Here is a 21746-nt window from a genome sequence, read left to right as displayed (position 1 = left end):
ATGTTATCCCATATTTCTTGGATGTTCTGCTCATGGTTTCTTAACAGTCTTGCTGAGCTGTCTATGTTCTTTTCAAGTTGAAATACCTTATCTTCATTGTCTGATGTTCTATCTTCTAAGTGTTCTACTCTGCTGGTAGTATTCTCAATTGAGTTTTTAAGTTGGTTTATTGCTTCCTGCATTTCTAGGATTTCTGTTTGTTTGTTTTTTATAACCTCTATCTCCCTGTATATTTGGTCTTTTGCTTCTTGGATTTGTTTATGTAATTCATTGTTGAAGTGGTCTTTCATTGTCTGATTTTGCTGTCTGATGTCTTCCTTGAGACTCCAGATCATCTGAAGCATGTATATCCTGAATTCTTTATCTGACATTCCATCTGCTGCAGATATTACCTCTTCTAATGTTGAGTTGACCTGCATTGCTTGTGGTCCTTTCTTTCCTTGTCTCTTCATACTGTTCGCGTTTCTTTCTGCTTGGTGAAACTGTTGTGCTATTGAATTTTCCCCCATATATTTATATTGGTCTTGTATAGTTGCAAAGTTTCCCTTGCAGGCGCGGGCGGCGGCTCTGCCCCTCCTCCAATTGGGGCAATGTGCCTACCACGCCGGCAGGCCGCTGGGCCTCTTCTGCCGTTCAGTAGCAGGTCCGCCTACCTTGCAGGAGCGGGTGGCGGCTCTGCCCCTCTGCTGGCCGCTAGGCTTGTTCTGTTGGTGGTCGCAGTTCTGCCTACTTTGCAGGCGCAGGCAGCGGCACTGTCCCTCTGCAGGCCTCTGGGCCTGTCCTGCCGGTGGGTCGCAGGTCCGTCTACCTTGCAGGCGCGGGGGGGGGCAGCTCTACCCTTCCGCAGGCCGTTGGGCCTGTTCTGTCTGTCGGTTGCAGGTCTGGCCTGTTCTGTGAGTGGTCACAGTTCCGTCTACCTTGCAGGCGCGTGGGGAGGGGGCGGCTCTGCCTCTCAGCAGGCCGCTGCGCCTGTTCTGCCGCGATACACACAATTTAAACAGACCAATATCAAGTGATGAAATAGAAGATCCCAACAAAAGAGTACCAACAAAAGAAAAGCCCAGAACTGGATGGTTACACAGCTGAGTTCTACAAGACCTTTAAAGAAGAACTAAAACCAACACTCTTCAATTTATTTCAGGAAATAAAAAAGAAGAAGTACTGCCAAACTCATTCTATGTGGCCAATATTACCCTGATTCCAAAATCAGGCAAAGTCACATCAAAGAAAGAAAACTTCAAACCAATACCTCTAATGAACATAGATGCAAAACTTCTCAATACAATTCTGGCAAATCGAATACAAAAACATATCAAAAAGATCATGCAACATAATCATGTGGGATTCATTCCAGGATTGCAAGGTTGGTTCAACATATGGAAATCAATAAATGTAATTCATGACATCAATAGATTTAAATATAAGAATCATATTATCGTTTCAATAGATGCAGAAAAAGCATTTGACAAAATACAGCACTCTATGTTCAAAACACTATAAAAACTAGGGATAACAGGAAAATAACTCAACATCGTAAAGGCTATCTGTGCTAAGCCCCAGGCCAGCATCATTATAAATGGAGGAAAATTGAAGTCATTCCCTCTAAAACCTGGAACAAGACAGGGAAGCATTCTTTTACCATTTGTATTTAACATAGTCCTTGAAACACTGGCCAGAGAAATTAGACAGATGAGAGAAATTAAAGAGATATGTATAGGAAAATAAGAACTTAAATCAACACTATTTGCTGATGATATGATTCTATACCTAGAAGACCCAAAAATCTCCACCAGAAAACTTCTAGAACTAGTAAAAAAATTCAGCAAAGTAGCAGGTTATAAAATCAACACTCATACATCAAAGGCATTTCCGTATATCAGTGACAAATCCTCTAAGAAGGAAATAAGGAAAATTATGCCATTTACAATAGCCTCAAAAACATAAAATACTTGGGAATCAACTTACTGAAAGCACTGAAAGATCCATACAATAACAACTACAGAACCCTAAAGGAGAAATCAAAGAATACCTTAGAATATGAAAAGATCTATCTTGCTCTTGGATAGGCAGAATTACTATTATCAAAATGACCATATTTCCAAAAGCACTATATAGATTTAATGCAATTCTTTTCCTCATAGAAAAGAAAAAGCAATCATGAAATTCATCTGGAAAAATAAAAGACCCAGAATAGCTAAAGCAATCCTTAGCAGGAAGTGTGAAGCAGGTGGTCTCACTATACCAGAACTTAAACTATACTACAGAACAATAGTGGGAAAAAAAAACAGCATGGTATAGGCACCAAAACAGACTGGTAGACCAATGGTACAGAATAGAGGACACAGAGAAACTACACTTATCTTAGACAAAGGTGCCAAAAACATGCATTGGAGAAAAGATAGCATCTTCAACAAACAGTGCTGGGAAAACTGGAAATTCATATGCAACAAAATTAAATTAAGCCCCTATCTCTCACCATGCACAAAAGTTAACTCAAAATGGATCAAGGACATAGTAATTAAACCAGAAACCCTACATCTAATAGGAAAAAAAAGTAGGCCTTAATCTCCATCATGCAAGATTAGGCCCCAACTTCCTTAATAAGACTCCTATAGCACAAGAATTAAAACCAAGAATCAATAAACGGGATGAAACCAAACTAAAAGTTTCTTCTCAGCAAAAGAAACAATCTGTGAGGTGAACAGAGAGCCTACATCATGGGAGCAAATTTTTACCCCTCACACATCAGACAGAGCAGTAATCTCTAGGGTATATAAAGAACATAAAAAGCTAAACACCAAAAAAACAAATAACCCAGTAAATACATGGGCCAAGGACCTGAACAGACACTTCTCAGAAGAGGATATTCAATCAATCAACAAATATATGAAAAAATGTTCATCATCTCTAGAAATTAGAGAAATGTAAATCAAAACTACTCTAAGATTTCATCTCATTCCAGTCAGAATGGCAGCTGTTTTGAAGACAAACAACAAATGCTGGGGAGGATGTGGGGAAAAGGTACACTCATATGTTGCTGGTGGGACTGTAAATTGGTGCAGTCAATTTGGAAAGCAGTATGGAGATTCCTTGGAAAGCTGGGAATGGAACCACCATTTGACCCAGCTATCACTCTCCTGGGTCTATACCTAAAGGACTTAAAAACAGCATACTACAGGGACACAGCCACATCAATGTTTATAGCAGCACAATTCACATTAGCTAAACTGTGGAGCCAACCTAGATGTCCTTCAGTGGATGAATGGATTTAAAAAAATGTGACATATACACAGAATGGAATTTTACTCATCAATAAAAGAGAAAAAAGCCATGGCATTTGAAGGTAAATAGCATTGGAGAAGACAATGCTAAGTGAACCAATCCCAGAAAAATAAATGCTGAATGTTTTCTCTAATATAAGAAGGCTGCCTCATAGTGTGGTAGGGAGGGGGAGCATGGGAGGAATGGATGAATTCTAATTAGGCAAGAGGGTGGTAGGGAAAGGGAGGGGGCATGGATTAGCAAGGATGGTGGACTGTGATAGTCAATGTTATCCAAAGTACATGTATGAAGACATGAATTGGTGTGAATATACTTTACATACAAACAGAGGTATGAAAAATTGTTCCATATGTGTCATAAAAATTGTGATGCATTTTTGGTCATATATTTAAAAAAATAAAACAGATTGAAAAAAAACACAAATATATACACATAGGGACACAAAGATTAACACGTGTACTGTGCAGCCTGACCTGAGATAGATGGGGAGAGAGACATTCCTGGCTCCGTAAGAGAAGAGCATGGGATGATCTGAGGCAGAAGAGACCTCCAGATTCTTCATAATTGGATCCAGGGAGACACTGATCACCTGGAGAGAAACCATCCACTCTCCTATGCTGCTCTGAAGGGGGCACCTGAGCTCCTGTGTGCTGAGTGCCCCCTGCTGGCCCTAGGCGCCCTGCAAGAGGTTTGTGTCTGGGCTTACACTGAGGTCTCCTCACTGTGTCTCTAGCACAGTAATAGGTGGCAGTGTCGTCAGCTCTCAGACTGCTCATTTGCAAGTACAGTGTGTTCTTGGAGTTCTCTCTGGAGATGGTGAATCGGCCCTTCACAGAGTTGGCATAGTTTGTTGTACCACCACTTGGGTTAATTTCTCCAACCCACTCCAGCCCCTTCCCTGGAGCCTGGCGAACCCAGTGCATCCAGTAGCTACTGAAGGTGAATCCAGAGGCTGCACAGGAGAGTCGCAGGGAACCCCCAGGCTGCACCAGGCCGCCCCCAGACTCCACCAGCTGCACCTCACACTGGACACCTGCAAACACAGAGGCAGCCTGGTCAGGACACTGTCACTCATCCACTCTCTCTCTCACTCCTGTCCACTCACACACTCAGGGTCTCTGGTTCTCCATTCATTACCTTTGAAAACAGCCACCAGGAAAACCCAGCTGAGCACACTCTCCATGGTGAGCAGCTGTGTTCAGTCCTGGTCACCGAGTGGGCTGAGCTGGGAGTCCAGGGCTGGGCTCCTGTGCAGAGCTGCAGGGTCAGGTGGGCTGGTTTTCATGAGCAGAGGGAGGCCCTATTTGCATGTGCTCCTGCTATATAGCAGCTCTGGGTGGAGGCCCAGGTAGAGCAGCTCTGAGAGCAGATGGGAGTGTCATGGGGCAGCATGGTGGGCAGAGGAGAATTCAGGAAGGTACAATTGCTTCTGCTATGATCTTATTGAACATAATCTTAATTTATTTAATATAAACACAAAATCATATGATGGAGGTATCAGTGTTAATACCCTGATGCAAATGTAAAATAATACACAGAAGAATGAGTGCTGGTTCACTGTCCAACAGCTCGTGTGTGACAAGAGTGACCAAGTATCTGGGCTTTTGCTCTCACCCTGGACACAATGGCTCCTCTGACCCTCCTCCAGCTCCCAGATGCACACACCTGGTGAGATCCTCAGAACCGTCCTGCATTGGAAATGTGCTGTGTGTCTTCTCCCCTCTGCTGCCACCTGCTCTCCAGGGAGGCATCCAGCTGAGGGCCTCAGAGGCTCCCTGCAGTGGGAAGGCTGTGCCTCCCTCTGAGGGCCTCCTTCAGCTCAGGAGCATCCAATTGGCACAGAGCCCTCAGGTACACATGCTGCTTCCATCCGTGGTGCGCACAGGGTGCAAGTGTGGGCAGGGAGAAACCCAGGCTCTGTTCTTATTTTCAGTTGTCATGAGCTGTGTCCACAGTTGGCCACATATATGCAACTCTTGTGAGGGACCTGGGAGAAGGACCAGCCAGTGTCTACATGGGCTTGGTCTATATAATATGTCATCTGTGATCCAGGCCCCCTGTCCTCCTCCTGTGCCCTTAAGACCCAGGGGAAGTAGGGACTCTCTGTCTGGATCAAGTGTCTTGGAATCTTCCTAGAATCACAGCCACATGCCCTCAATACTGCTGCCCTGTCACTCTTCACATGTCCACATGGTTCCAGAATGTAGAGGACAACTGAAACCCTGGTCCTGGTCACCTGGATTCCCCTAGGGCTGGTAGAGTCTTCCTGACACCCTGAGCCTCAGTGTGACACAGCACCACTCAGGGTGTCCAGCCCCATCTGCCTCTCTTTGCCTCCTGCCTCCTGCCATGTGGTGCTGCAGCCTCAGGAGCCCTGGTCAGGAGCAGCACCTGGGTGTTTGCACCCTGGTCTCCAGAACTTGCTGCAGCACAGCTCTCTCCTTGTGAACCCTCAGCCTCAGGAGCTGCTCAGAGCAGCACAGACTGGACTCAGCCACACTGGTGCTGGGGCCTGAGGTGGTCATAGTGAACATCTAAAGGTGTGGACACAGCCCTGTGACTGGGTAAAGGGTTGGTTTGTGCCTGCTATCATCTGGGACCTGAAGTAGTCACCAAGGAGCTAACCTGGCAGCACCCATGAAGCTCATTCTGCAGGCACACAGGGTGCCAGATTGTGGAGATGGGTCATTCTCCACCTGCATTCCAGGGGATGCCCTGGGTCGGCCTCGGTTAAGGCAGAGCTTTGTAGGTGTGGTCCCTACAGTCCCCATATGCCATGCTAGTGGAGCCTGGGAGCATGACATTTAAGGCCCAGCAGTGTTGGTCAGCCAGCTGCAGGGCCAGAGTGGAGAGTAGCAGTCAGGCTGCCCAGCGCCTGTGCAGTGTGGCCTGAGGTCAGCAGAAACATGGTGTGGGTCAGCCTGAGGCTTGGGGACAGGACCTCTGCCCAGTGTGCACATCAGGTGGGAAGTGAAGTATATGAGGCCTGCCCTTAACTAAAGTTCCATGTGTTTTGAGGACCTTTTCATGATCACCAAGTTGTCCTTTAAATGAGATGTGGAAAATATGCTGTCCCCAGGGGAAGAATAAAGTTAGACAACAGGAATGGCATCCTGTCCCTACTGGCTCTGGGAATGGCCCTGGAACACATGGACCTAGCTGAAATGGGTAAGGCAGAGGGAGACCATCACCACACCATCACTCATGTGGGGAAGCTACTGCAGCAGGTCCTGGAAAGAGAGAGGACAGTGGCCTTTGGAGATGGGAAGGTGCAGGGAGGGCGAGGGTGAGGATGGGTGATGAGGGCCACGTGCAGAGAGGGCCTTGTCTTGGGGCTCTGCAGCTCACAGGGCACCTGTGGCCCACAGCCAGGCTGTGCTTCATAGTGACTGGGGCAGAGCAGCTGGTGGGCTCCCCTCACCAAGAAGGGACAGGTGATGGACAGCTGGGTGTGCACAGCCTGGGACCCATCATGGCGCCTGGGACCCCTGTGTCAGGGTGTTGTCCTCTGCCTCACTAGAGCTAGGTTTCAGTGTAAGTGTGAAAATACACCTGGAATGACCAGCTGTTGACTGATGGAGAGAGATGCTGACATTCTTAGTGATGTTGGTGATCAAGCACCCTCACATGAGAAAGACAACAGCATACAAGACATCAGTACTTTTCAGGTCCTTTAAAATGTATTAATGTCTCAAGTCATATGTCTGATTTATATAAGACCAAATATTATACTCAGAAAAGCAGGCTTAAGCTATCAAACATAGTGTGTCTGCAAATGAGCAGCATCATGTTTAGTTAAAGTGATCCTGCACCTACCTGGAGCTGGAAGAAGCTGAGTGAGACCCCCAGGACACAAGTTCTAATGTGTCCTGAGGAAAAGGAGACAGAAACCAAACCATTTGGGAAAATTAACCCCTCAGAAAATGCCATCCGAATGCAGAAGCGATATGTTTTTTGTTAATTAAGACACCAACATTTGTACAGTGTACAATTATTAGTTAGGCATTTATAAGGACATCATAGCCATACAACAAAGGAAACACATTGTATTTGCATTTAGTATGACAAAACATATATAATAAATCGAGGAGATGATGACAGGTAGAGAAATTTAAAATATACAAGATACAGAGGAAATATTGCTCTGCTATAAAATTATGTATGCATCTATAATTGCATCAAAACAAACCACAAAAAATTTATTTTTATCATGTACAAATAAAATAATAAAAAATAAAAACATGAAATTATTAATGATAGAAATAGAAGTGACAAACATTGTTACCAAATTTAATATTATGAAATTTCATAACTAAAATCAGTGCCTAGCTCTCATCCAGCACATATTTTTAAAATACTCTCAGTCATTTAATATTCTGAAATGAACCAGGAGTACCTTTGACAACCTGTATATAAACACTGCCACTGCTCATCCTCACCCAGGGTGGAGCTGGACTCAGGACAGTGGGCACTGACATGAGCAGGGAAAAAACCCAGGTGTCCCTCTCTGTGACCCTGCAATGCAGCCACAGTGGCTGGAAACCCAGGCAGGCTCCATGCTGCCTCCCAGATGTTAGGTGTCCTGGGGCTTCTCAGGCTTGGAGGCAACCCACAGCAAGGTGGGGTCACAATGTCCCTGGACACAGTGTGTCTTCAGGGTCCTGAGGCCAGTGGCAGAGCAGACCTGCAGTTCCCACAGTCCATGCTTTATCCTGGGTCTTTGCCAAGGGATCCCCTTTCTCCCCAATATCTCACTCAACTCACCCCTGTGCACAGGCCATGCGCAGATGCAGGAGGAGTGGGTACCTTTGACTTTGGGGGCCTGGCTGTGGGGTGTGGATGTCACCGAGCTCATGGTGATGGAGGCAGCTCACACACAACAAATTTTTATTTGTTTTAATTAGTTATACATGACAGTAGAATGCACTTATATACTTTGGTGTATCATACATAGATGGGATATAATTTCTCACTTTTCTGAGTATACATATTGTAGAATCACATTGGTCATACAATCATATACAAACATAAAGTAATAATGTCTGTTTCATTCTACTACCTTTCTTATCCCCAAATCCCCTGCCTTCCCCTCCTTTAACTTCTCTCTACCTAATCGAAGGTAACACTATTCTTTTTCTGTTTGATTTTGCATTACAATTTTAATACACATATATACCACAATGTTTGTATCTCTCTTTATATATAACGGATGTTGACACCCAATTCAAGTCTTCATACATGTACTTTGTATAATGATGTCCATCACATTCCACCATCCTTGCTAATCCCTGCCCCCTCCCTTTCCCTCCCACCCCTCTTTCCTATCTAGAATTCATCTAATCCTCCCATACTCTCCCTCCCAATCCCACTATGAGTCAACTTCCTTATATCAGAGAAAACATTATGTATTAGTTTTTTAGGGATTGGCTGACTTCACTTAGCATTTTCTTCTCCAACACAATCCATTTACCTGCAAATGCCATGATTTTGTTCTTTTTTAATGCCAAGTAAAATTCCACACATCAGATAGAGCACAATCTCTAGGGCATACAAAGAACTAAAAAAGCTAAACACTGAGAAAACAAATAACCCAATCAATAAATGGGCCAAGGACATGAATAGATACTTCTCAGAAAAGGATATACAACCAATCAATAAATATATGAAAAAATGCTCATCATCTGTAGTAATAAGAGAAATGCAAGTCAAACCACTCTAAGATATCATCTCGCTCCAGTCAGATGGCAGCTATTATGAAGACAAACAACAATAAGTGTTGGTGATGATGTGAGGAAAAGGTACACTCGTACATTACTGGTCGAACTGCAAATTGGTGCATCCAATTTGGAAAACAGTATGGAGATTCCTTGGAAATCTGGGAATGGAACCACCATTTGACCTCACTATCCTTCTCCTGGGTATATACCCAAAGGACTTAAAAACAGCATACTACAGGGACACAGCCACATCAATGTTTATAGAAACACAATTCACAATAGCTAAACTGTGAAGCCAATCTAGATGCCCTTCAGTAGATGCATGGATAAAAAATAAATGTGGCATATATACACAGTGAGTTTTTGTATGTTTTCACATTGTGGTCAGGTTTAGGGCTTTTCTTCAGTGCGTCTCAGCTGGGTCCATGAACATTAGGGTGGGAATCTGGGTTGTATACAACAGTGAGCTACTCCGACATTAGGATGAGTGAGATGATGGTGAATGGATGGAGCTGGAGAACATTAGGGCAGGAGAAATATGAAATGTCAGGAAGTCAGGGTTGAGTGTTTTCTCCCTTATATAGAATCTAGAACAAATAAGGAATATAAAGGCAAGTAGAACCCAAGGAAATAGAAGACATCAGTGGACAAGACAGAGGTCACTAAGGGTGAGGGAGGAAGGACAGAAATTTGGTGGAGCCAGGAGTGAAGTGAGCAGATGTGAATGGCCAGTTCTGCACACGTGTGAGTCCTGCACATGTAGTGTGTTCCACAGTGAGTTTCTCATGTAGATATGCATACACATAGTGATAATTTAATTAAAAAGTATAAAAATATGGAATAAAACTTAGGGGGGTAAAGTAACTGAGGAGTAACGGAGGAAGGACAGAGGAGGTACTGGGACAGACCAAGGGCTTTTATATTCAATGAATGAATGTGATAATGTCAAAACGTATCCCAATCAATATATGTAAGATGTACTATTTTATTTACAATATTATTTAAAGTAAAACACTATTTTAAAAGAAAAAAATCACAGAAACAGGATAATTACCTTCAGACAAATCAAAAATAAGCATAGACCACAAGGCCACCGAGCTCCCCTGGAAAGCTGGTAAACAGAGAGGCCCCCAGATGCAGGAAACCAGCCCTCAAACCCACTGTGCTCTTGCTCCTGGCTGACCCTGAGCTCCCTGTGTGCTGTACTCCCCCTGCTGGCCTTGGGTGCCCTGCAGGAGGTTTGTGTCTTGGCTCACACTGAGGTCCCCTCACTGTGTCTCTAGCACAGTAATAGGTGGCTGTGTCCTTGGTTCTCAGACTGCTCATTTGCAGGTACAGTGTGTTCTTAGAGTTGTCTCTGGAGATGGTGAGTAGGCCCTTCACAGAGTCGGCATAGTTTATGTAAAGACTACGCTCACTAATGAATGAGATCCACTCCAGCCCCTTCCTTGGAGCGTGGCGGACCCAGTGCATCCAGTAGTCACTGAAGGTGAATCCAGAGGCTGCACAGGAGAGTCGCAGGGAACCCCCAGGCCGCACCAGGCCTCCCCCAGACTCCACCAGCTGCACCTCACACTGGACACCTGCAAACACAGAGGCAGCCTGGTCAGGACACTGTCACTCATCCATTCTTCCTCTCACTCCTGTCCACTCACACACTGAGGGTCTCTGGTTCTCCATTCATTACCTTTGAAAACAGCCACCAGGAAAACCCAGCTGAGCACACTCTCCATGGTGAGCAGCTGTGTTCAGTCCTGATCACTGAGTGGGCTGAGCTGGGAGTCCAGGGCTGGGCTCCTGTGCAGAGCTGCAGGGTCAGGTGGGCTGGTTTTCATGAGCAGAGGGAGGCCCTATTTGCATGTGCTCCTGCTATATAGCAGCTCTGGGTGGAGGCCCAGGTAGGGCAGCTCTGAGAGCAGATGGATGTGTCACGGGCAGTATGGTGGGCAGAGGAGCATTTAGGAATTTCTTCAATTTGTTCTTGTTTTCCATTATCTTAATTTATTTACTAAATACAAAAAAAAATCATATGATGGAAGGTTCACTGTTAATTCAATGGTCTAAATGTAAAATTACACATAGAAGCAGGTGTGTTGGTTCAATGTGTCCAGCAGATCATATCTGGCAAGAGCAAGTTGAGTATTTGGGCTTTGCTCTCACCATGAACATGACTGCCCCATGGTGGATACATGTAGTGAGGTCCTCTGAGTTCCATTTCATGGATGATCCCACACTTGGATCATCCCACACTTGGAGCAGACTGTGGCTGGACAATCTCAAGGGCACAGGTGAGGCCCTGGCGTGTGACCCCCTGACTGATGTCAGGCCATGTGCAGGACAGGGAGGGGCAGAGAGGGGCAGTGCAGGCAGAGCTGGTGATTTGCAGTTTGACCAGGAGAGCAGCACACTTGTGGTGCTGCCCAGGAGCTGTGGCCAGGAGGGGGAAGCCCGCAGCTCCACTGGGAGCAGCCCAGGGCTTTGCACCCAGAGGATGGAGGGTGGTTTCAGGATCCCAGGGATCAACAAGGCCCAGCTTCCCCAGCTCAGAGGCAGAGATGAGGATCTGAAAGACCCTCCAGGGCAGGGCCTGTGGGAGAGAGCTCTGGGCTCCTGACCCAGGACTGCCCAGGGCATGGTTTCCCCTGTTCAGCCAGCAAGGGGCTCAGAGGTTCCCAGCCCTGGTTCAAGGGAGGCCAGGACCTGCTCCCTGCTGAGGGTGACCTTGTCCTCAGCCACACCATGCTGGCTTTGCAGGTGGCAGACTGTGAGAGCTCCAGGGTCATGGAGGCTTACATGGATACTTGAAAGGAAGGGCTGGGAGGTCAGATGGTGTTAGGGTCAGAGCCCCTGATGGCAGCCCTGGCAGGTAATGCATGGGGCGTTGAGATGAAGCCAGTGTTGCTGTGGAGACCCCTGGATCAGAGGAGCCAGCATTGAGCAGCAGTTGCTCAGGAAGTTGCAGGCCAGGCTCACTAAGCAGGAGGCCAGGGGGCTATGTCCAGTTTGGCTGTTTGGTGGGGCTGCTGAGAGCCCTCCTTAAAAGTTGGGAGCATGGAAGCCCTCTTTGATTTTAAGGCCTACAGTAGGATTTTCCTGAATCTTTTGGAGTCTGTGGACTGGACTTCTGAGCTAAGCTGAAGTATTTGTGCCTTTAGGGACTCAAGGATGAGGACTGAATGTGTCTGCATTATGAGATGGACATGAGAGCTTTGTGTCCAGGGATAGAACAATTAATGTGCATAATTGTCCTCTCAAAATTCCATGTGCTAAGGTTGTTCTTCAGCCCCTTGAGTTTTGGGTGAGTGGGGATCCCTTAGGACATTGGTACTCATGGAATATCTGTAAATCACTGTGGACATGCCCTGCAAAGGGACTGTCAGACCCCATCTCTGCTTCCCTCCCTTTGGAGTCCTTCAAACTAGGGGAGTGGCTGTCCCCACAGTGGGCTCTCTGCATTGCCCCTGGCACACCCAGGAAAGGTGTGAATGCAGTGCACTCCTCTCTTCATGGACTAGAGCACTGGAAGTCAGGAGCCAAAGGAAAGCTCCTCTTCATGTGTTGGTGGCCTCAGGCACTTGCCACAGGGGTGCACAGCTGAGGAATCCAATTTAGGTTACAGTGCTAGGAGAAAAGGCCAGGCCTGAAGGACAGCCTCTTCCTGGCCTCAGTCTCCTGTCAATGTAAGAAGCTGGCCTCACAGGGGCAGAGCTGGACAGTGGCTGTGGTGGTGAGCAAGGTCAGGAGAGGGAGGGGCTGAGACAAGAGGCACATGGCCATGGCTGACACAGGAGGACTTGTCTGTTGTCACCCAGAGGGTGACTGAGGGCAGCACGCTCACCCTGCAGACCCAGCAGAGCCAGCAGGAGGGATCAGGAGGGCTCTCCTCCCAGGAGGGAGAGTGTGGGCTGATGAGTGGACTACGTGTCTTGAGCTGACCAACAGGCCATGCTCAGGCACCCAGACCTCTGCTCCTGCCTCCCCAGGACTGTTCAATGGTGCAGCAGAAAGGTTGGAAGTCCTCAGACCACGAGGACAGGCATGAGGCCCTCATTCTTAATCAGAGACACAGAGTCCTGCATGCAGCTGCCCCTCTTGATGACAACACAGCAGACTGACCTTCAGATGAGGGTAATGACTCTGATGCTTCCATTCTCCAAAGGCCCTTGAGTTGTGCAGACTGCAGTCTACTTTCAGTTGTGTACAAGGGGTGTTTGCCTCTCAGAGAAATTCATAAGAATGAGATGAAGATAACATGTACTTATAAATGCAGGAAAATTTGACAAAGAGTCTGCTCCATGCCACGGGCTTGGACATTCCCAGGTCCTCCACAGCAGGTGCATTGCAGGGTCTCTGAGGTTCTATAAGGTAGATAAGGAGAGGAAACCCCACAGGCCTACAGGAAGCCCCTCACTCCCAGCTTCCTCTCTGCACCTGCTCCTTGGTCCCTTCCTGTCCCTCATGGTTCCCCAGACACCTGCTTGTCCTGAGCTCCACCCCTGGTCTGAGTTTCCCAAGTTGCTCCTGATTTTCTGCTACTGATTCTGATCCCCTGCTGGTCCTGAGCTCCCTGCTGGTCCTAATGTCCCTGTTTGCTCTTCACTACCAAGCAGGGAGGCTTGTGCTTAGGGTCACCCTGGAGTACTCTTGAAGTGGTACCCCCTTTCTCCACTGAAAAGTCTTAACTCTACCTCTCCAGAAATCTTCACCCAGACTGATTTTAGGACTGTCAGCAAAAGAGTCTCTGCAAAAGGGTTCCATGTAGATAAACTTCCTATTTTTGTGTCTCCCTGTTTACTTGGCCACTGGCTGAGAAGATATCAGCACTCCAGGTGCTGGACACCTCTTACTAGTTTTCACAAACATATCCACTATAGTACTTTGAAGAAATGTGCAAACAAGGCCTCTGCCCTGAGCTGAGCTTCACAGAGATGTCTACACTTTTAAGATAAGAGAAGTTATCAACTGGGCTCCATGGTAACAGCTGGCAGGGGGAGAATAAAAAGGGGAGAAGAAGCTCCCCCCTTCCCAGGTGTGGTCCTTGAAGAGTTAACTTGCCCAGAACAGTGGGAAAAAAGCTGCTTTTATGTGAACTTCTGCAAACTGTGAACTTCTGAGCCCCTCCCCTTACACACTGGGTATAAAACTCTGAAACTACCTGAACTCGGGGTTCAGGGGATTGATTGATTACAGCAAAAGCTGTGCCCTCTGAACCTGGCTGCAACCAAATAAAACTGTTTCCTGCTATCGTCGGTGCCTTGCCTCATTTGTCCCTACAACACCCTCACTGTGGTCCTGCACAGTCATACACAGCCACATCCTTGTCGGTCACAGATCTCAACTGTAGGGAGAACTGGTCCTTACATGGTCTCTGCACATGGAGACTCCACTCTTCAGGGAGGGGTTATAAGTTGTGCCTCCATTACCATCAGTGAGCCCCATTCACAGCTGCCCCACCCCAGGAGGCTGATGGATGAACCTCCAGCAGTAACCACTGGTGATGGAGAATCCAGAGACATCCAGGTTAGGGACAATGTCTTGGAGAGCTCACCACCTGGGTCCTGTCTCCTGTGGCTGCACCTGGGAGAGGACCCTGGGGACAGAGAACCAGAGTGAGTCATGAACTCAGATGTAGCTGCCCCATGTCTTCCTCCCTGAGTCCCCGAGACCTCACATCTGGGAGCCTCCAGAAAAAGGAAGAAGGACCAGGATGTTCTACATTCCCCAGAGCAGGTTCCCATCCTAGAAAACCCCTTCCAGCTGGAGAAGACCCTGAATGTGATGTGCAGGTCTGTGGTTCAACCTGGGGCCTCATTGTGCATCTGCTGTGGGGAGGCTTGTGTCAAGGATGTGGAGGGAGGGCCAGACACCTCTCTCTGGGGGAGACTGCTGGCTGTGCCCTCAGGAAGGTCCATCAACTTCCTGGGGTGCATGTCACCAGGTCCAGGGAGCCCTCATTCCAAAGCGATATGTGGTGGGACTTTCCAGGAAGCAGGATGTATCCACACATGACAGAGGGCTTTGGAAACTGGTGACTAGGCTCACCTCCCAGAGGACATAGGGTAATGGCTGTGTGTGTGTGTGTGTGTGTGTGTGTGTGTGTGAACAGATCACAGAAGTGCAGGCTATACACACCTATATCTTACCCTAAGTTACAGAATTATGATTCTAATACATGTGCAGTTACCATAAGCTCATGTCAGCTTTGGGGTTCCAGAGTTTGATGGAACATCTGAATGTTGCAATCTATGTCATTCACAGCAGATTCCCTTAGACCCAAAGCTCATCAGGTGCTGGAGGACTTTGAGTGACTCATGACTGAGCTCCACATTTCTCCATGTACCTTGCTCTGGACTGTGTGGTGACAAGGACGTCCCTGGGAGGGTTGGTGCTCACTAGCTGCACACACTGTGATTCAGTGGGGTGTAGACCCTGCTCACCTGGGTCCACTCCTAGCACTGTGGGCAGAGCACTCAGGCCTGGTTCTTGCCTTTTCCTGTGGAGAGACGAGGTCCTGCAGGAGCAGCTGATCCTGTGGATTCTGCCCTTGGTGGGGAGTCACTCTGTGACTTGCCCTCCATGGCCACAAGTCACTGAGTCCTGGATTGTGGTGAGATCTCCTGAGAGTGGTGGTGGCACACAAAGCCCAGACCAGCCCTCCTCACCATGAGACCCTGAGGAGGTGGACTGCACATGTGACCTCCAGTCTGGAAAGGCACACATTGGGGATTGCACCAGGAACTCTGTGTGTCATCTTTTAGCAGGGACCTTAGGAATACAATATTGCCATCTACTTTTACTGCCATGATTCTCTTTTGGACACTTAAATTGTCTCTTTGACCTTCATCAGGGAGCCCACAAGGTCAGCTGCTCTGCTGTTGCCCTGACATGCCACAGCTATCATTTGGGCACAGAACCCCAGCCTGCGCCCTCTCACATGCATCTACTGATACAGGTACAGGATTCTCTGAAGGTCCCCTTCCTGTCACTTCTTTCAAAGAGCCATGTTGGAAGCTGAGTATCAGCTTTAGTTTAGATGTGAGGTGCTCCAACCCTCTTGTGTGAGACATTGGAAGAATTTGCAGAGGTGACAGGATCAGATCCTGAAGGTTGGGATAAATCAGTGGATTAATGCACCAACAGGGATTAACTGGGTTTGGTAAATGTAGACAGTTAGGATGTGTCTGTAGGATACAGGTCCCTAGAGGCGTTTATATTTAGGGGTTTATTTTTGATTATTGGAGTGTTATTTTGATGTGGGGAGTGCTTCTCTCTCTCTCTCTCTCTCTCTCTCTCTCTCTCTCTCTCTCTCTCTCTCTCCCTCCCTCCCTCTCTCTCTCTCTCACTTCTCAAGACACTGTCCTGAGCAGCTTTCCTTCTACCAACACCTCTGTCATGATGTTCTGCATTAACTGTGTCCTGAGCAATGGAGTCAGATGGTGGTGCACTGAGTCATTTTTATCCCACACCATGTTCTTGACAGGTGTTTTGACCTCAGGAATGCAAATATTCACTAAAATAGAAATAGGAATCTATAAAAGGTGACTTTGCAACTAACCTGGTTGTGTGGTTCAGAAGCTTTTGGAGCTTTTTGGTGTTTGTGGAAGATTATAGAAAGATTTACAAACACACACTGGAAAAGTGTCAGACCACTGTGTGTGAGTTTGATAGGGGGAGGGGACTTATGGTGGGAGCTGAGGAGACCATAATTCTGTCACAGAATTGCCTACTTTTCCTCATGTCCCAATTCTTTTTGTGAAGGTGGTTTAAAGGGATGGACTTGTTAAAATAACAGAGAGACTTTCAGGACAGCACAGTCTTCAGGCAGAGGCATGGAGAAGGCTGTCTGGTTTTAGCCATTTAGTGTGATAATGAGGAGGAGGAGCAGAGCAGAAAGATGTGGAAATCCTGCAGTACAGTTAGAAATGTGTGAGTGCAACTGAGGCTCAAGAAATTGGGATTGTTCAAGACAACACTGTCCCTAGAGAAATGCTAAATACTCTCCCTGGAAATAAGATAAAAGATGACTTTACAGCACCTCAGAAATTGGCAGGACCACCCCCATCTCAGGCTCAAGGTGAGAAGAGACCACGGGGACACCTTGCTTGCACAGGGGGAATAGAAAGTCATTTCACCATTCTCAGCCACCCAGGCAGGCAGAGGCCACTGTGGCCATGGTCCCAGGAGGCCTGGTCACTGCTGGAGATGGTGACAGACCTAGGAGCCAACCACATGGTGCAGGTTCTGCAGGATTGCTGGATACTGGAGGTAGGGACAGGTCTTCCAACAAGACTCCAAGGAAGGTGGGGAAGGCCAGAGATTGGAGGGTCACTGTCCCTGTGGTCTGCCCCTGAGAGGACGGTGCATGGAGATGTGAGGAGAAAGGTGAAACTCCAGGGGCACAGTCCCCAATAAGAGATGCCAGCAACATGGAATTTATGCCAAGGAAACTGCACGAATTCAGCAGAGACCAGCCCCGAGAGAGGCCATGAGGCTGCACCCAGCAAGGTCGCTGGAGCTGAGCAGCACAGCCCTGTGGGTAAAGCACAGGATGCCATGTGCCCCAGGTGCTGGACATGGAGCTACAGGACCTGCTTGTCCAGCTGGACCTTGGTCTAACTTTGCTCTCATCCCTTTATTCTATGCCTCATTTCTAACTTTCAAATTGGAGATGTTGACTCTGCACCTTTATATATCACACACCTGGAACTTGGTTTTGAACTTTACTCCCACAGTGAGGAGTTTGCCTTAAGCCTCAGAAGAGATTTTTTACCAGGACTTTGGGTAACCCTGGGGCTGTTAAGACAGGGGTGACTCTTGAAGGTGGGCTCAGTGCATTTTGAAATGTGAGATGGGCCTGAACATTGAGGGCCTGGGGAAGAACACTAAGGTTTAGAAATGGAGTGTCCCCAAGAGATTGTGTGGCAATGCAAGGATTTGTAGAGGTGGAAAGATTAGATCCTGAGCATTGGATCCTAATAAGTGGACTCATGCACTGATGTGGATCATCTGGTTGGCAGCCAAATGTGGGAAGGCTGTGTTGGTGGAGGTAGGTCACTGGGGGTGTGCTTTTGGACTTGTGATTATGTCCCTGGTGAGCAGAGCTCTCTCTAAGCTTCCTTGTTACCATATCCTGAGCTGGTTACCCTTCTGCCATGATGGTCTCCCTCACCTAGGACCAGAGCTGTGCAGTCAGCTGACTGTGCACTGAGACCTCTGAAACTGTGAGTCTGAATAAATGTTTCCTCTTTACATGGCACTTAGTATACCTATTGGTGACAGCAATGCAAAAGGTGACCCAAACACCGCCCAGCACTATTTACAGAGAGATTTAAACAACAATCAGGCTGCCTTCCTCCAGGAAGTGGTAGGATGAGAAGCAGCAGAATGAGACAGAAGGACAGTGTGACTGTGCACCATCCTGTTAGGACCTGAGAAGAGGGGAGGGTGCTGGGGGACAGGGAGGGGAAGGACAGACCCCCCCTGCAGAACCAGGGTAGCCTGTCACTGACCAGGGCCTTCCTGCCACGAGCGAGCAGCATGAGGTGGTGGCATGAAAAAGAACAGGACTAACCACATTATTTGTGAATCAAAAATATATACATGTGCAAAGCACTTAGGTGTATAATTAATCTGTTTAATGAGAGACGTTGACATTTATAAAACATTCTAGAAAAAAAAAAAACATGAGAAGGAAATTGAAGATAACCCTGCGTCCCGGGGTAGAAATAGAAAAATCATGAACATGTTTTAATTCCCAAATAGATCTATGGTTTTAGTGCACTTCCTATTTAAAGGAAATAGCCTTTGTTACAGAATTGGCAAAGCTGTTTCACAATATAGTTTAAATAGAAAGGGATCCTGAATATATAAAGCAGTTTTTTTAAAAAATACTTTTATTAATTCATCATAAATACACATAATATTGCATTTTATTTGTTTTGTATTTTGGTACTGGGGATTGAACTCAGGGGCCTTTGACCATGAGCTACATCCCCAGCCCTATTTTTCATTTTATTTACAGACAGGGTCTCACTGACTTGCTTAGTGGCTTGCTTTTGCTCAGGCTGGCTATGAACTTGTGATCCTCCTGCCTCAGCCTCCCTGGCTGCTGGGATTACAGACGTGCACCACTGTGCGTGGTGTGTTTTGATGTTATTATAGAAGCTTGGACTCTAACTGGTTCCAATTCAGTCCCCAGCCCTTCCAGGGTCCCTCCCCTCCCTCCTCCTGTTCCCTTCCCCTACTCTGCTCATCTTTCTGTTGCAGGTGGGAGGTGGACTGTCCCCCAACCTCCTGTGTTTGGGCAGGAGGAGTCAGAGGTGAATGATTAGATTATGATCTTAACCTGATATGTGCATCCACCCGAGTTTGATGGACTAGATGGATGATGATTTCATGCAGGTGGGGCTTGGCTGGAGGAGGGGAGTCACTGGGGTGTGTCCTGGGGAGTTTCCTCTCCACTGTAAACTGTGTGCCATGTCCTCCATGAGGTGAGCCCCTTCTTTCCATTGGTGTCCTTCCTCCATGACGCTCTGTCTGCCCTCAGGCCCAGAGCAATGGAGTGGGCCAACCATTGACTGAACTTGTACAACCCGGAGCCAAAACAACATTCACCTCCTCTACATGGGTCTTCTCAGGGGCCGTTCTCACAGGAAGGGAAAGATGACGGTCACAGCAATTAGCACCAAGAGAGGGGTCTCTCTGTGACAAACTTCTCCATGAGATCCCAAGGCCTCAGAACTGTTTGTAGGATATAATGTGGAGCAGTCTGAGGACGCAGGATGAAGACGTCTTACAGGTGTAAGTTGGGTTTCAGGGGAAATTCTAATAGCAGCTCCTTCCTAGGTCCATATACCCAGTGCCCTCTGTGCACACTGAGACCAGGTGAGCTGAGGGTGTCCAGGTCAGTGAGTCAAAGACAATTCACTTTGTGGAATGAACTGAGATGAGGCCTAAGGTGGGCACAGGTTCCTGAGCCTGGCAGAGCTGGCATTTGGGCTCTGGGATTGTGAGGTGGGAGGCAGCAGGGAGCTCTCTACCACCCAGGGCCAGGAGAGGCCCACTGCCCTGCAGACACCCAGACTGACTCCAGACACTGCCATGGTCCCTGGGTGGAGCTCAGAAGCAGCAGGACCCGTGGACACCACATCCACATGCAGGACGCCACCTGCCCAGGGAAAGGCTCAGGCAACCCATGAACCAGGGTGGGAGAGGTCCCCAGGGAGAGATGAGGAGGAGATGTGGCCAGATGAGGGCAGCTGTGCAGTCACCAGGAGAACCACTGTGTCAAAGGACGTTTCTATGATGACAACTAACGACACTGTGTGGTAGGCTGAGTAGCAGACACAGGTCTCCATTGCAAGTGTGAGTGTGTATGTGTGAGTGTGTGTGAGTGTGTGAGAGAGTGTGTGTGTGTGTGAATGTGTGTGTAAGTGTGTGTGTGTGTGTGAGTGTGTGCACGTGGGCTGAGGACTCTGCGATCCCGGGCTCTGGTCTGGAAGAGGAGGCTGCAGCCTTGGTGTGAACTGACAGCTGTCTGCCCTGGGGAGGGTGAGCCCAGGTCAGTGTGTAAAGAGCACCTGGCAGGGTCAGGTTCATGGCTGTGGTGGGTGGAGGTGTCTGAGAGCCTGCTGAGCCTTCCCCATGTGAGTCCTCTGCAGCTGCCCAGGGACTGGCTGCTGGAGCAGGGGGCAGGCCTGGAGCTCAGGGACAGCAATGTGACAAGGTAGCAGTGTCTGCCTTCCAGGGGTCTCACCCATACAGTGTCACACAGAGACACACACACAACACTCCTGCAAACACACACACCCATACACATAACATACAGATATATACACACATGGACACACAGATTAACACGGGTACTGTGCAGCCTGACCTGAGACAGGTGGAGAGAGACACTCCTGACTCCATAAGAGAACAGCATGCGATGATCTGAGGCAGAAGAGACCTCCAGATTCTCCATGATGGGATCCAGGGAGACACTGATCACCTGGAGAGAAACCATCCACTCTCCTCTGCTGCTCTGAAGGGGGCACCTGAGCTCCTGTGTGCTGAGCGCCCCCTGCTGGCCCTGGGCACCCTGCAGGAGGTTTGTGTCTGGGCTCACACTGAGGTCCCCTCACTGTGGCTCTGGCACAGTAATACGCGGCCCTGTCCTGGGTGGTCAGGGAGCTCAGCTGCAGGGAGAACTGGTTCTTGGATGTGTCTCTGGAGATGGACACTCGGCTCTTGAGGGATGGGTTGTATTTAGTATCACCATCATTACGTATGCCTCCTATCCACTCCAGCCCCTTCCCTGGGGGCTGACGGATCCAGTTCCAGCGGTAACTACTGGTTGTGATGGAGAATCCAGAGACAGCACAGGTGAGGGACAGGGTCTGCGAGGGCTTCACCAGGCCAGGTCCCGACTCCTGTAGCTGCACCTGGCACAGGACACCTGGGGACAAGGACAATCACACCCTGTCAGTCACCTGCAGTCACAACCTCCCCATGGACCCAGGTCTGACACTGGGGACACTCACCTTGGGGAGCTGTGACCAGGCACAGGACAAGACCCAGCAGCCTCATCTTCCAGACCACACCTGCCTTCCCAGAGACCTCAGCCCTGTCTGAGCAGAGAGCTGGGAGCTCCCACAGCCCAGAGGGCCTTTGAACCCAGAGCAGGAGGAGGGATTTGCATGTGGGTGAGGCTCTTCTGATATCTGGAGAGGCTGAGGTCAGGCTGCCCAGGTCCTCTGTGCTCCT

At 48.1% G+C, this 21746-nt stretch overlaps 1 gene segment (V, D, J or C); it reads right to left on the bottom strand.

Annotated features, from left to right (window-relative positions):
* The window catches only part of LOC125614677, an 86651-nt gene extending 64929 nt beyond the window's left edge, over positions 1 to 21722 (bottom strand). Inside the window, 1 exon segment of the V gene segment in view lies at positions 21524 to 21722. Coding sequence covers positions 21524 to 21569 — 46 coding nt within the window.
* Positions 21723 to 21746: the final 24 nt, after the last annotated feature.

The sequence above is a fragment of the Marmota marmota genome, unplaced genomic scaffold (assembly GCF_001458135.2).
Source record: "Marmota marmota marmota unplaced genomic scaffold, marMar, whole genome shotgun sequence".
Taxonomy (NCBI): Eukaryota; Metazoa; Chordata; class Mammalia; order Rodentia; family Sciuridae; genus Marmota; species Marmota marmota.
This window is presented reverse-complemented; position numbering and strand designations above follow the sequence as displayed.